The sequence below is a fragment of the Ceratotherium simum genome, chromosome 14, assembly GCF_057802395.1.
Source record: "Ceratotherium simum simum isolate JZ-2026a chromosome 14, ASM5780239v1, whole genome shotgun sequence".
Taxonomy (NCBI): domain Eukaryota; kingdom Metazoa; phylum Chordata; class Mammalia; order Perissodactyla; family Rhinocerotidae; genus Ceratotherium; species Ceratotherium simum.
This window is the reverse complement of record NC_141913.1, coordinates 39,673,266-39,690,188: the sequence shown is the minus strand read 5'-3', so window position 1 is coordinate 39,690,188 and position 16,923 is coordinate 39,673,266. Positions and strand designations below refer to the sequence as shown.

The following is a 16,923-nucleotide window of genomic DNA, read 5'->3' as shown; positions in this document are numbered from 1 at the left end:
TCTAGTTGTTTATTGGGTACAGAGTTTCAGTTTAGCAAGATGAAAGGAGTTCTGGAGATTGGTTGCACAACAATGTGAATGCACTTAAGACTACCACTTACCTGTACACTTAAAAATAGTTATGATGGCAAATTTTATGTTATGCATATTTTACCACAATTAAAATAAAAAAAAAAGATAACCTGCATCTCAAAAGTTAAATTGTTCAACTTTATTGTACTCATTACAAAATAATAGGAATTCAGAAGGGATAAAATCATCCTGACTCAAGTTTGATACAGTTCAGTTTAATGACCTTTATTAAGTCCCTACCATGCCTTAGACTCTAATATTAGGCCATTAGGATATAAAAATGAGTATAATGCAGGCAGCTTATAGTTGAGGGAAAATAAAGTAAACAGAAATCAGAAAACCTGTAACAGGTGCTAAGTAAACAGTGTTACAGAAGCACAGCATGAAGGAGAAATACTTAGCCCACATGGGAATTTGGGGATGACCAAGTAATGCTTCAGCTGAGTGCTTAACCAGTTCATCTAGTAAAAAGACTTATATTCAATAGTCAAAATAATTAATCTTTAAGTCTGTTTTATTAACTGATATATAATAAAGAAAAATACTGATCTGGAGACCAGTTTTAGTGCTTGCTCTGTCACTCCTGTCTATATGAAATATTCACAAATCTTGGGCAAGTTGCTTAACATCTCTGTGCTTTTCTTATGTAAAAAAGGAATTTATACTCAGTGTTTCTTCGTGTGGAGGTACATAGACATATTCTTAGGAGTTCCTGAGTTCTAAAAAAGTTAAACATTTCTTTATGTTTCCTTGACCAGCCAGGGATGAAGTCAATGAACAGATTCTCAGGTTCCAGAAATGGGCTAAATGATCTTTAAGATTTCTTCTCACTCTAAAAAAACTATGAGTTCTAATCAATGAAGAAGCTAATACTTACCATTTGTGACAGTTTTACTATTTAACATTCAATAGGGCTCCTACGTGAAATTGACAAAATTACAAGAAAAATTATAGATTCAAATCTTACAGCCGTATAGGAAATGAAATAGCTCCTCTTTTCAAGACTTTTATATTTTCTGCTGTGAACGTAATGCCATGTTGGCAGAGTCTGACATCAGCTATGCAATGCCTGACTCTTAAAACGTACCGAAAGCTTTCAACTTTGTTGCCAAGGAAAATCTCTGCCTCTGCATAAGATTTTCTTGGTACAATCTGTCAAATGACCTTGGTCTTTTTCAGGTTTTGAGCCCAACAGTCATACCAACTCTAAAAGCACAGCATGATCAACAGCACAGCTGCTACCACTTGAAAGTACAAGCAATATCCGTTAACTAAACTTCACACACTGTTATCAAAAAGCTATCACAAAAAACATCAGATATGCTAAAAGCTAGGTAAAAACCTGCCATTTCATTTTCAGTAATCTTGCACTGTAGTTATGACTAGTAATATACAGTTAAGTAACAGAACGATGTGTCAACAACTTTACTTACCAATTATAGCTGAAGGCTTAAGTATATTCACTGCATCTTCAAAAGTATCAGGTATGCTCTCAGGGGCTGAGTGAGCAAATGGTTCTTGATAACTCTCTATTTTAGCTTTCCGTCCCTAAATTTTTAGATAAAATATAGTATTTTTTAGTAAACACTTATTGACGATTAATTGAAGACATCATTATGAGCCACATATTGTTTATATAATAGCAATGTCTTCTCATTTACTTTTCTCTTCAACTCGTTTCTTCCAATTCTATCTTCACAGTGTCCATAAACCCAAATATAAAACATAAATCAAATCCCATTATAACCAAAAACTTTCTAATCCCTCTCAATAACTTATTTACTGTGTGAAGTCCTCCTAAATCCAGTATGGCACAAAGGCCTACAGTCCCTTATCTGGACTAGATGCGTTTTGGAATTCAAAACTTTTCATATTTTAGCAACGTATTATGATAGTGTATCAAAAATTACAAATGCCCCCCAAAGGGCACCTCACAACTGAACAAAACTTATGAATAGTCACACCAAATACAGAAAGTTAAGACTATAAATATCCTCTCTGGTTTTGCTACCAGATAAGTTCAGGTCAGTCAGATTTGTTACCAAATGAATTTCAGAAAAAACTTTGGGATTTCAGAGCTTTTAGGACTTCAGAATTGCAGTTAGACATCATGGACTTGTGCTACCAAAAGTTCAGAAACAAGAGGAACAGGGAATTCTAGTTCAAGATGGCTGAATGATGAAACATGCTTTCCTCCTCAAATCCCAGGTCAAAGACTGTAAAAATTAAGTCCTTGGTAATGTTACAAAGCCAGGAGAGGTACCACTGACAAACTAGAACAATTAAGAATTTCTCAACAACTTAAAGCAGGCAAAAACATACTGAATACAAAAGCCAATCAAGGTGAGAAATCCAGATCCGTAATTTTGGTAAAAGAGATCTCCCCTACAAAGGTGAATTTTTCCATCAGAACTCCAAAATAACCCCAGATAAGAACCAGCAGGGGCTGGGAAAAGCAGCACACTATCATGAGTTGGCTGGCAAGTTAATCTAAGGACTGAAAAACAGCCTCAACAGTTCCAGGTTCTCTCAACAGTCGCTTCTTATGCTTGCCCCCAGCAGGACCTCAGCTCTGCAATATGGGGATTCAACATGAAACTCTCAGTCTCAAAAAAGAGGACAGTGTTTTGGGTCCCCAGGAGAGACGGGAAGCCTAAAACCCATAGATTAAGCTATTTACACACCCTGAAAGGCAAATATACTCTGAACTTGCAGATGAACAGGGATTCTTACTTGTGCTAACCAATACCACACGCACTCTAGACCTGACTTGTTACAAATATAATAATCACCAAACATTTGGGAAAACCAACATCACAAATAAAAGCACCAAACTAATTGTGTGCCAGAAAAAATATATATCACTTTCCACTTTCCCCATAGCCTTCTAAGAGTACGCTGTCTTATAACCCTTGCATCCTATATACAAGCAAACATGGCAGTTACAGCCCACTCAGGAGGCAGTGCAGCTGAATGGTTAAAAGCACAGTCTTCACAGTCAGGCTACTTGGGTGTGAATCCCACCTCCATCACTTCCAAGCTGATGACCTTAGAAAAGTCACGACCTTTTTAAACCACCGTTTCCTCATTTATAAAATTTCATAGGATTTTTGAGATTAAATGAGATATGATCCATAAAGTCTTATCACACTGTCTGGTACATTTTAAACTACTACGTTAAATTACATATAATTTAAGCACTCAAGATTTTTCCTTCACACACTTTAATTTGTCATTTAATTTTTTATACTAATAGAATACTGGTACTAATAAAGAAGAAAAGATTTCAGAACTGGAACAAAGTACATTGAGATAAGCTTGCTCCAAAGATGTAAATGACAAGTAACTGCTACATCATTATATACAGCAAACATACAATAGCACTGTATGCCGGATAGGTCCAACCATGAAACATTTACCTAGATTTCAATGTGTTACACAGTATAAGACATAACGCATTTCTTAAGCTACTAAAAATGGCAATCAATGGAAGGCAGGGAGTGACATCAGCATCATGGCAGAGTGAGTTATTCCCTTTGTCTCTCCCCTCTAAGTTACAACTAAACGGACATCCATTAACCAACAGAGGATTCCCTCCACAGCACAACAGGAAGCCTGAGAGATCCACACAGCTATACATCTGAAGGTGGGTGGACTGGACCCCGCAGGAAGCAGTGGAACTAGGGGAGCAGCCCGCACCCCACCCCGGCACTGCGATCCAAGTCACAGATCCTCACACAGTGGCCAGCGTGATTGTGAGTGCAGGCGGGATTAGCCTCAACACATATGAACGCTTGCTAGGAAGGCAGGCAGGTCCAAAGGATACTAGATTAATCTGGGGTAGAAGCTCTTTATTATCCATGAATTGGCTTCAGGAATATGTGCCTTTCTTGGGGGAAAAGGTCCACAGACTTCTACAGGGGATTATGATCTCCAAAGGGTTAAAGAAGTTTTGCTCAAATATCAGATGTCCTGCTAACAATTTAATTAGAAACTTCTGAGTTCCGATTAAAAACCTAGTTTTAGAAGGGTCAAGTATAATCTTACTTATATGGTTATTTGATCTCTTAAGAGTCAGAGAACAAAGAAAAAAAGAATAAGTCTGCTGCCAACATAGAGATCATGATTTGAATATGAAGCAAGAGTCTCTATAAAAGACAAAAGTTTGAGGATTTCTGATGAGAATATCCTGGAAGGTCCCCTACTGGTACAATGTGGATAGGCCAGTGAGATACAAGATTTTAAGAACTGGTAATATTTTTAAAAAATCAAACTAAAAAATATCACTATAACAACATTCTTTTGCTTCTCCGAGTTTTAAATACCTTACCTTACATAATAAACCAAACTTGTCAACCATCCAAATTTTCTTTTGTGCCTCTTCTTCTGAGAGGCCATTTTCTACCATAGCCATAACTATAAGATTTGCAATTCCAAGAGCAGCCTGTCCAACAAAACATAAATTTTAAAAATAAAGACTAGAGTATGATGCAATGTTTGAATGACTTTATACATGAAGATTATTTGTTATGAGGAATATGTGGTTTGTTCTTCCCTTACAAATCAGACAGAAGTTGATTCTTTGTGATATTCTCTCTAAGCGTATTTTAAATTACCTACTTTATGACAGAGACGTTGAATTCATACCCTCTATCTCAACAAAATTATAAGCTCCTTATCCCCATTTTCCAATTCTAAAGGAGAGTGTTGGCTTTAAATTCTAAAAGCTTACAAAAACTTACCTCTCCTGCTCCAAGAAATAAGATTTTGTGTTCTGAGATCGATTTCCCAATAATTTTTTGTGCTGCAAGAAGACCTGCTAGAGCTACTGCAGCGGTGCCTGTGAGAGACAGAAAGATTTTTAAAAATAAAAATGAGCACATTAAAAATACTTTTAAAAAGTAGGAATCAAAAACTTAAGGTATTCTTTTTTGCATTACCTTGAATATCATCATTGAAGGTACAATATTTTTCTCGATACTTTCTCAAGAACCTGAATGCATTATGATTTCCAAAGTCTTCAAACTGAATAAGTGTGTTCTGTCCATATCTAAAAACAGCAAAACTCATAATGGTTGGGTTGAAAATACCACTATTAAACAGCTTTCCTGTCTAATATTCCTTACGATTGCATTTAAAAATACATAATGTATTATGTTAGTTCATTTAAAGCCATCTGGCAATCTTCAGAGCCTATGAAAGACTAGACTCAAAATGTAGAAATCTATTACTCATTCAGAAAAATTTGTGGGATGCTTAAAACAAATGTTATAAATGAATGAATATTAATCTGTATAAACTATTTCCAAAGGCCTAGGAGGATGCCCAGCACATATAAGCACGAAATAATTTCCTAAAAAGGAAGAGATTTTTGTTTCTGAGTCTCAAAAAGTAAACATTTGATATGTATATTCTCATTGCATTAGCAGTTAAAGAGCAACACAGGACAGTAGATATTAAATAAGAGGTTAAAAAATAATTGTTGTATGAATTCACTGGCATTCAGAAAAAGACATCAATCATCTTGGTGAATTGGGGTAAGGGAAGGCTTGAAAAGAAGGTGGGACTTTATTTGGGCCCTAAAAGAAAAACAAAAAGTAAAGAGGTAGGAAGAAAAACAAGGTGTATTTTGGTGACCCTGAATTTTCAACAGCCTGGCTATATATTTCAGGATTTATGTGAGAGGATAAAGGAGAGGTTGGTTAAGGTAGGTTGGAAACAGATAAGAGACAATCTTGAATGCAAAATTAGGGAATGAGGACTTTATTCTGCATCCGATGTAGAATCACTAAAGGCTTCAGAGAAGGGAAGAATTCACGTAAGACTCCGTTTAGGAAGGATAAGCCTGGCAGTGATGTGCAGCACATATTGGTGTGGGAGAGATGAGAAAGACAGGAGAAGCAGGTAGGAGGCTACTATGATATGAGGACAAGATGATCTGAAGCAGAAGTCACAGGAAGTGAAAGGGACAATTATGAGACATTAGAATGAACAAACAGAACTTGATGGTGAGGACCAACTGGGAAGTAAGGGAAAAGTTATTAAAATGCCAAGGCAACCCAGATGACTAAGAAGATACTATTTGATCGTCCAAGGTAGGGAAGTGAGAAGAAGGGAAGGAGACGGCAATTTCTGGGAAGATGAAAAGTTAATTTTAGATATGTCAACTTGGACTCTGAAATTAATTTTTTAGTGTCTTCTATGTACCAGTAATTTAAAAGAAAGGGCAGAGCTAGATCACAAAGAGTCTGGACTTTACCCAATGGCAGTAGGAAACCACTGAGAGATTTCAAGCAAAAGAATGACATAATGAAGTACACATTTTAAAAAGATTAATCTGGTGGTAAGGTGGAGATGAACTGGAGAAGAGAGAAACTGGAGGAAAGTTTAGAAGAATCCAGAAGAGAGATGAGGCTGCAGAATGGCTGTGGCAATGGAAAAGAGGAGATACATTTCTGAGGCATTTATGTGGTAGCATCAACTAGACTTGAGGATTGACTGAGTGTGCAGGGGGTTGATGGAGAAGGAGGAAGAGTCAAAGATAACACCAAGATCAAAGGTTTGGCAATAGGGCGAACGTTACTGCCATTAACAGAGGCTGGATATACAGAAGATAGGCAGTTTGGAAAGGGAAGGAGCTGTTTTGGACATAAATATGAAGTAGCAACAAAATGTCTAGATGGAGCATTCCAGTTGTTAGAAATGCAGGCTTCAGAGAGGGGTGGGACCACAGAGATGGGTCTTCATGGATTTATGAGTCACATGCATAAAGGTCATAGCTTATATGACTCAAAGAGAAGAGAACTATACACTCATCCACATGTAATAAAAGAGAGCAAGAAGAACTAGTGAAGACAACGAAAGAAAGAAGGTGGGAGAAAGACCGAGTTAGGAAAGTCTTCTACTAGTCAAGAGAAGAGAGAATTTCAAAGATGAGGGGGTGAAAACCTGGTCAGATGCTGTAGAGAGGTGAGGACCAAATGGTCAGTGAGTTTAAGACATGAAAGCTGCACCAGAGCTTCACTGGAATGCTGGACGTGAGCCTGGCTGCCCAGGGCTGAAAGAACTGGACAGTGAGGGTCTGACAGGGGCAGTGGGTGCAGATGTCCCTCAAGAAGTCAGATAACACAAAGCAGCGTATAAGGGGTACCACCAGGTATCAGCACATCTAATCAGGCAGGAAAGAACACAAGTTCTCAAAAATTTAATCTCCTCCTACCTTTCTTCACAAGCACTAAAGGAAAACAAAACAAAACTGTGGTTCCTTTTTTTCCCCCAAGTTTAAGGTGCTTTCATATATTCAAATTTTTAAAAAATACCTGTCAGTAATGGCTTTCATAAACTCATCAATCAGATCATCATAACGTTGTGATCGGTCTCTTTTCTGATATAAGCCCATGTAAAATGGATCTTTTAAGAGTGCCTATAAAATACACCAAATGTAAAGATAAAATCATTTTGTCACATAACTAGTTTAAATATACTCTATAAAACAAAAATTTCCAAATAAAAAAATTAATATAATTTTTTAAACCTTATTGCCCTTCTTCAAGACACTTTTAAAAGGCTTAATTTACTATTATTAGTATAAGTATTAAAAACAGAGTTTAAGACAAAGATTAACATCTAATCACAAAATTATCCCTTCTTATATTATCTTCAAAAAAAGAATGTAGTAAAACACTTTTTTTAAATATGGGAGGAGGATCAAAGGGGGAAAATGATTTTACTCACTGGATTATCAGTTCCCACATCAATACACACAGGCAGGCATCTATCAGGCCGTATTCCTGCACAAGCCGTATATAAACAAAGTTTTCCTACTGGAATTCCCATTCCATAGACACCCAGATCTCCAAGACCCAGAATCCTCTCTCCATCAGTCACCACAACAGCCTTAATTACAAAAAATATATAAATTAAAAATTGTCAAAAACAGGGCACTAATGCAAAACATTTTTTAAAAGATTCTCTTCGCATATTTTCACTCTCACTTTTAAAAATGAAATTGTTTCTTGACTAACTTCTGAAATAAACCAACCAAGCATACTTAAAATTCTAGGATTTCTAGACCTAGATGTAAAAAAGAATTAACTAGGTTTGATTTCCCTCTGTCTTTGGTTAGGAATGGAATACTTCTGACTGGAGGATCAACTTAAACATCTTCACAAAGACTAAATAGGGAGAGGTAAGCAAACTTCTGATAAAGAGATTAACCGTAAGAGAAAATAAGAGTTTAGAAATAAACAACTTGCTACTGCAACATCATAACACCATAACATCATAACAAACAAGAAAAACCTTAGCGACGGTGAGAGAGAAAAAGATCTAGAATAAAAAAATATACCTACCTACAAGGTTTTAAGATGATACTGTGAGTTTAATTATCTGACCAAATTTTTTCTAGATTATTAGAATTAATGATTATTTATCAACATTATTTTGGTGAGGAAGAGATGTGATAAAGGCAGGTAAGATTACTCCTGTAATAAACACTAAAGCCTACCAAAAGATCTTAAATAAGTCATTAGATTTTATTTTAAGAAAGACAGCAAGATTGAACAATATATTTGCTAAATTTGAAACTCTAAGAGTTTTATATCTGCTTAAGGACCTAATCTATCTTAAATTTAGAAGAAAAAAAGCATAATGAATCCTCTCCACCACCCATCAGAATAAAAGTTTTTATGGCATTTTAATGTACTTTTTCTACCTAGAATATTAATTGAAATAGAAAAGGAATATAGAGAAGGCAGGAGACACCTGTGGTACTGACAGTGAGCAGCCTCACCTTGTGTACCAGCCCTAATTTCTTTCCCAGAGTCAAACTCTACACCAGCAACCCATTTTGTAATTATTACTATCATGATTTCCTCAGAGCACTAAATCTGTGTGTATTTAAATGCAAAATAAATCAGAGCAACAATGAAAAACTGTTCTTGGAAATTCAGTGGTGATTTACAAGGAAAGAAAAAAACATTGTGAAAAGGAAGGTTGTACTATTAGTACCTTAACATGATTTTCTGGCCAGTTATCCACAATTGATCTAACATGACCTCTGTCTGAGATTGAAATAAATAATCCCCTGCAACAGAACAAAAACACCTTGGCATTTCACAACAGTTTTTTGTTTTTTCTAATTTTTTGTTCATAACTGGAATATTTAGATATTTTAATAAAATATCAAGACACAGTAAAATTTCCAAGCAGATTTAGCTAAGTCACACTGGTCTATTTTCAAACATTTTCAACCACTTCAAACTGTAATTGCATTGCTTACACATAGTAGCTGCCACAAAGATTATTATTAAATGATATGATCATTTTACCCCAGAAGAAATGTTACCACATCTCATGTTGAAAAATACTCAATACACCTCTAGTAAAAAGCAATATAAAGATAAACCACCAATGCAGGAGAGCATAACAAGGCTAAGCAAACTACTGTTAAAACTCACTGAAACGGAAAATTTGCAATTTGAAGGAATAGCAATGGAGAGAAAAAAACTACAGTAATTTCACATAAAAGATGGCATCCTTGAAGCATTAGGAAAAAGTGAAAGTTATTTTAAACACACTGTATATTGTTATCCAACTGAGATAATCAGATTTCAAAAAAGCAAGAGAGAGAGAAAGAGGGGGAAAAAAAAAAGAAACACAGGTTCTAGAAAATAAGTTGGGCAGAGATGAGGGCCAACAGGTCCCCAGTGCCTTCAAACTGATTCTTACACTTAACTTTCTTATTGGCATCTTAACTTTGGCCTTACTACTATCCTAGCTCAAATCAATTTAAACAGCTTCTCAACTATAGCTGCATAACAGAATGAGCTTTTTAAAAATGCCAAGGTCCCACTCCCCGAGATTCTGATTTAACTGACCTGCAGTTTAAATTAACCAACCAAGATTTACTGACCATTTTCTATGTAAAAAACAAAAGGAACAAAAAACCATTGCGCAGAACACTGCAAAAATGATACACAGTATCTGCCCTCACCCAAAAGCCATGCTCTTTCTATGTATCACGTTAGTTCTCACCCTGGTGCACATCAGAATCACACCAGGAGCTTTTATGAAACACCGACATCTGGCCCCAACTCCAGACTAACTGAATCAGAATCTCTGCGGGTAGAGCCCAGGCATCAGTAGTTGTTTTTATTTTTTTTTTTAAGTTTCCCTTTGTCCTTTCATCTGGATTGAGAACCACTATGCTAAGTGAAAAAGCAACTAAGAGCTGACAGCTGGGTTATATCATAGAAATGTTTTAGACACATTAACTGATGACAGCACACAGGACAGAACAGACAGGTTCTCCAAGTGTCTTCCAGGGAATACTTGCAACACCATCACCACGGTGTTCATTCAAATCTGGACCTCCAGACCTTTCTCTTTTTCATCAGAATCTTGGGAATGGGAAAAAGAGGAAAGTTGGCAGGGATCAACATTTTAAGTAAGTCCCATCAATGTTTTGTATGCACGTTAAAGTTTCAAAACCATCAGACTAAACGAGGCGAAACTGAAGGTAAATGCTAGCACACATCGTCTGAATTTCTATATTTGTATCAACATGTAAACAGAACATGGGAAAGATGTGAGGATTGAGGAAAATGATAATAGGTTAGAGGAAAAGGACAAAGAAAACTCGAAATAAAAATAGCATCTATATAATGCTTCCAAGTTTATAAAGAACATCTATCGCATCAATTTCCTCATCTGACCTTCTCAACAGCTCTCTGATAGATGCCAGCATCCCTATTTTACGATAAAAAAACAGATCAAAGGGATAAAGTGACTTATTCAAAGACCTGAGTCAATGCCCATTCTAGTACTCTTTCCACTTAAAATATCTGGAGGTGCTAGAACTATTTGAAACTAAAATTTGTGAAAGTTCATAAACAAACAACAGAAATTAAGGATGACAAACAATGAGAAGCAATCTCTTAATCTGGCCAAACTGTCAAAAACTTTAATGATAATTCTGGAGAACCTGCCACCAGAATTAAGGGTACCTTTTTGGGTACAAAAATGCATAATTTCTATAACAATCATAACAACTTAAAGAAAGTTAAGAATGAATAATGCTATTTCTACATAATGGGTTTTTATTAATCCCTTTTTGTCCAAATTAAGCTTTTGTGAGGTAGGAAATGTGGTTGAGATAAGACTGCAACACATAAAATAGGAATATAACAGGTGTTACAGAGTCATATTTTTCCTATACAAAAATCATTTACAAATATATTTTTAAAAATAAGCCTTACTTAGGTCTTCTAAAGATGTGTCCATATTGGGAGCAGGCAAGACCAACTGTTGGTGTATATACAATTGGCAATAGACTTTCAATATCATCTTGCAGTATTCTATAAAACAACTTCTCATTTCTTTCTTGTATTCCCATTATATAGATGTATCTGAAATTAAGAACAGCAAATAATGTCTACATCAGCCAGCATTACATTCAAAGTTTTGGCCTTTGGAAGTGAAATCTAAATGTTAAAAATTAAGGACCCCTCCCCCCGAAAACAAAATCCTAAATTATCATTATTTAACACCCAGGAGTAAAAATTAACAAAAATACAAATGTACTTAAATGGGAGATGATGATGATGAAGAGGATAACAACAGTTAACATTTATTGAGCCCTTACTGTGAGTCAGGCTCTGTACCAGGCACTGGAAATGCAAAGATTACCATGAGGCACTCCCACCCTTAAGGAACTCATCTTCAAAGTGACTGACATGTAAATAAGAAAGCAAAAAAAGTGGCATCCATTCAAATATTTACTAAATACTAACTGTGTGCCAGGCACTATTCTGAACTTCAGGGATGTAAGAAGTGACCCCCGTCCTCACAGAGTTTATAATCCAGTAAGCTTATAGGCATTACAAGGTCTACATAGAGCACGGAGGTGGCACAAAGGTCAATTCATATAAATATATAATAACAGCTCTTAAAGAATAAAGCTTAGAAAATAGGGAAATGTTGGCTTGAAAAACCAGTAATCACCTTGAATTAAATATGTCTAAAACAGACTCGTTATCTTTTCCCCAAACTTGTTTCTCCTCCTGTTATCATCTGACCAAATGGGAATTGCAGAGTCCATTCTTGATTTCTCCCTCTCTCACTCTCCCCTACCCCAATCTAGTAAATCAACAAGTTCTACAGAGTCTATCTGCTAAAGATCTTTCAAATATATGTTTCCTACCTTCACCCCTACCTTGTCCAAGCCACCATCATTTCTCACCTGGGCTACCTCAAGAACTTTCTAACCAGCCTCTCTACACACGATTTTGCTCCCCTGCTCCAATCTACTCTTCTCTTAAAATCATAACTCTGATTATTTCTGTCTTCCTTGAATGACTTCCAAATGCCAGTTAAATAGGCTTAACCTCCTAAAATAGCTAGCAAGACCTCTGCCTACCTTCCAGACTCATCTTCATACTGAACTTGCTTCAGTCCCTCAAATGCATCACAAGTCTGGCCTTGGAGCTGCTACCTACAATGCACCCTTTGCCTGGAACACCCTCTCTATCCAGGCACAATCCCACACTCATGCTCACCGAGTGCAGCTCAGGTGGCATACTCTCTGGGGGTCCCTTTCTGCCTGTTCCCCTCCCCTACCACACATATACACACGTTAGATTTTCCTGTTGTCAGGTCCCATAAGACCCTACTCCCTCTTCTGTAACTCTCACTCCACTCTCGACTGTCTCTCTTCCCTCTAGCCTAGATGATATCATGAGTTAGGGACTATCACCTTATATACTTCTATATTTCCAGGAACCAGCAAAGTACGTGGACTACAACTGGTGTGCAAATACTTGGTGAATAAATAAGGAGAAGTGATTCCATTCAGAAGAGAAATAATATTTTCTATATAGCTACCATGGGCAGAAATAATGCCAATAGGTAGAAATTAGAGGAAAGGAGATTTCTTCTCAGTGTAGGAAAGAAAACTAACAATTGGGCTGTTAAGACTGAATAGCTTTGTGAAACAGACAGCATAAATGTTAAGGAAAGAACAGAAGACCTACCAGGCATGTGACAGAGGGAAGCTGTGCAATTCCTGGACCTCCTTAATGTTATCACTTTCACTTTCATTTCATTTCCCTTTGGTCACTCTTCTGAGTGCCTCACGCTGGATCTTGTCATCCTCACCTAGGCTTGTTATAGCTCAGAAACCTTGAATGCCATTATTTCACTCTCTGATCACAATCCTCTACCCTTTGGCTAGCTATACAATGCCCTCGCTTCATAATTCTTCGAGGGATCTCTAACTCCTTGATGGCTTCATTTTCTCCCATTCTATTAGCTCCCTTCTGGCTCCTCTTCCTTCCCCACTCTGGATCCCATGATCAAGTCTCTCACTCTGAACAAATCTCTCACCATTGTTACCATTTAGGAACCCTCTCATATCTTTATCGTGGCACTACCCTTCCACAGTGTCTGCCTTTTCCATCTGTGAACTCCCTGAAGGCAAGGGCTGGAATTTTTCATTTTTGTAGTTCAGATCTTAGAACAATGCCTGGCACATAACAGCCCTGCAGGAATATTAGCTGAATGAATTATGCTGCATCTTTGCCAGCCCAGCAAACCCCAAACCTGAATCAATGTTACATTGCACCTTTCCTTGGAAAAATAACACTGCCGGGCAGAATGGCATCAATACAAACAAGATCATGCCACTAGGCCTTCAGGGGCCTACTCTCATCCCTTTAACCTGTCCTTGTTCAGCCTCACTTTATGGCTAAATGGCTCTTCCAAACATTTACCACTCTCCTCACCAACTCTATTCAACCTTGGCCCTCCTCCATCTTAGCCACAACCTTCACATTCTACACCATAAAGAAAATCAAGGTCATCAGGTATGATGAGATTCCATCACCTGCATAGCTTATCCTTACTCTTCTTCTTTGCTCTTGCCTCAGAGATTGAGCTGTTCTTTTTTCCTTGTTCAAGGCCAGCCTCTCTACCTCTACACTTGACCCTATGCCCTTTTCCTTTCTCTAGGATCTTGTTCTATCAATTATCCTTTCTCCTGGGCTCATTCCTCACAGCTATGAGCACATTCAACTTCCTTCCGGCCTGAAATATACCCCCTTAAACCCAGGTCCTGCTTTACTTACTGTTCAATGTCTTTCCTTCCCCTCTTACCTAAACTTCTTGAAAGAGTCTGCATTTCCTCCCTTCCCACTCATTTCTCAATCTATTACAGTCACCCTTTTGCCCCATCACATCAAAAAAAAACCACCCCTTGCCAGCCATCAAAAACCAATAATCTCTTACACTTAACAAACCCAAAAGATATTTTTAATCCTGTATTCAGATTGATTCCTCTACCCAGAATACCTTGCCTTTCTTTTCCATTTTGCCTGCTACATGTAACATGTTGTTTAAAATTCAACTTAGTCATCACTTCCTCCAGGAAGTTTTAACTGATTCCCCAAGTTGGGCTAGGTGCTCCTCTTCGTGCTTTCAGAATATACTCTGCATGTACCTTTTTCTCACTGTCCTGCACGCTATAGTACAGAGTACAATGATAGTCACAGTATAACTATCTATTGAAGAGCTCCTAGAAGGCAGAGCTGTGCATCACTGGGGTGACCACACATTCTAGTTTGCCTGGGACAGTTTCAGTTACTCCTCTTTTTCGTTCCCCAAAGTGTCCTGGATTGGATTATATATTACATGGTCACCCCATCTACTACCCACTTTATACCCTCAGTGGTTAGTACAGTGGCACACACAAAGTAGGTGATCAATAGAAGTTGTTGAATAGAATGGGTCAAATCAGATGATAGCCTTGCTTCTAAAATTCCATTCAAACTTGAAATGCTCTCTGATTTTAAGCATTAAAAACTGACTTCTGCTAAATTTTACAATACTGAACACAAGTATTCACTGAAGTGAAGGAAACACAATCATCATAAAAGTAACAGTTAACTGATTAAAACACAAACTTCATCATGAGACTGTATATTTCTCATGCCATAATAACCATAATACTCCCAATTTTTCTGATCAGAACATCAATAAAAAACTAAACATCTAATTAACTCTTACTTTTCCAAAGGGCCATTCAATTTTTTCACGTTTTTATGGAATCGTAAAGCTTGAATATCTTGTGTCTCTATTTTGGGAGGTAGAAGTCCTTGAAGACCAAGCATTTGTCGTTCCTGTAATGTAAATGCCATTCCCTAAAAAGGAGAAATAAAAGGATTAAAAATTATTACTTACTAGGGTAGCAATTGTGCTGTACTACAAAATGTAATTTAAATATAAATTTAAAAGAAATCAGCAAAATATCATTTCTGCCCAGACTGTCAAAAATTTATAAGATTGATCACATCTAGTATGGGTGAGGGTAATACTCTCACATACCACTGCTGGGAATATAAATTGGTTTAGGCTTTTTGGAAGACAATTTTAAAGTATTCTTAAAATTTTTAAAGGACATACTCTACAATAAAGCAATTCTACTTCTAGATAGCCATCCTAGAGAAATATTCATACATAAAGAGGCATATACAAAGAGATTAGTTGTAGCATTGTTTCTAGTTCTCTTGGCTATTACAAACTAACTAAAAGTCCATCAGTTATGGAAGTTAGGGAACTTATGGTATTTCCATATAATGAAATACCATATAATTAAACATATATCTCTTAAGTGTGTAGTAGAAATATGAGCTACACAGTTCAGGAAAAAAAGAAAGCTGCAAATCAAAATACACTCACCGTTAACTAATGTGTTTAAAAAACCCTCATAAAGTATATATTATACACATATGCATCCATACATTAGAAATGAAATCAACGGAATACACTTTGAAAAAACACAACCAAACTGATAACAGAGGTTACCCCCACCAGAAAGAAGTGAGGCTGAGTAGAGGTACAGGGAAGGAAAAAATGATGCTTAAGAAAAAATTAACCATGTCATAAGAAAATCTTTTTCAATTTCTGGTATTCAGCTGTGGGTTAAATTCTTTGTATCAAAATGATGCCTGTGAAAACGCCAGGGTAAGGACTTCCAAAAATCTTTTCCTCCATAAGAGCAACAAGAACACTGGCAAAATGATCAGAATCAACTTTAGAATTCTGGAAATTAACCAAAGGCTTCAGCAATTGGGGAGCATTTATTCAAAAAAAAAAAAAAAAACAGCTGAATTTCAATAAGAACAGCAAGCTTCATGGCATTTTAACTTGCCTTATTCCTATTCTCCTCTCCCCAGCTCCACAGTAGGCTTGAAAACAGCAATTACTGTGAAACAACCACTTTGAAAATTAGCCTGGCAGCCACTGGAGAGGGTAGAGGGGTTGGAGATTCTTCTAAAAAGCCCCATACCCAGGGAACTGGCATTATCTGACCCGTCTACTGGTTCCCTGGAAGAGCCCACTTGCAAGGCTGTCTTCATTTGACCTGACTTGGAGCTCACCCAGTATGAACAGCCTTTTTCCCAGAAGAGCCTGCTGGAAACAATCAGAGGCAATTATTTAACATGGCAGCTCTCCAAGGCAGTGGATAACAGCTGAGGCAAACAATAGGCTAACCAAAAAGCTGAAAAGGAAAAGTTGAGGAATGAGATGTCCACAGGGCGGGCTTTGAAAAGCTCTAATATATTCCTGAGATTCTAGAAGGTCATGTGCATGAGCTGTAGGCATGTCCAGGAAAGACTTCAGAAGGCCCCAAGGCTCCCACCTCTGGCTAACCTTGAGGCTTTGTGTAAACAGGCAGTGAAAGCTGATTTACAGTTGTAAACTGCCTGGCTGAGTACTGAAGGCATGCCCAACATGTACAAAGAGCCAAAGAATGGGAGACTTATTTGGTTCTAGGTATTTAAGTCTCTGTCTAAT

General features: G+C 37.1%; 1 protein-coding gene across 2 annotated transcripts in view; it reads right to left on the bottom strand.

The window, feature by feature from the left end:
* The window catches only part of ME2 (malic enzyme 2), a 49,615-nt gene that overhangs the window by 16,817 nt on the left and 15,875 nt on the right, over positions 1–16,923 (bottom strand). For both annotated transcript variants that reach the window (XM_087439245.1, XM_004422544.3), the window contains exons 3-11: positions 15,133–15,266; positions 11,331–11,480; positions 9,082–9,157; positions 7,807–7,968; positions 7,392–7,495; positions 5,013–5,122; positions 4,815–4,912; positions 4,403–4,516; positions 1,506–1,620 (exon numbers count right to left, since the gene is read on the bottom strand). In XM_087439245.1, the coding sequence (XP_087295371.1) occupies positions 1,506–1,620; positions 4,403–4,516; positions 4,815–4,912; positions 5,013–5,122; positions 7,392–7,495; positions 7,807–7,968; positions 9,082–9,157; positions 11,331–11,480; positions 15,133–15,266 (1,063 nt within the window). The remainder of the gene's footprint in view (positions 1–1,505; positions 1,621–4,402; positions 4,517–4,814; positions 4,913–5,012; positions 5,123–7,391; positions 7,496–7,806; positions 7,969–9,081; positions 9,158–11,330; positions 11,481–15,132; positions 15,267–16,923) is intronic.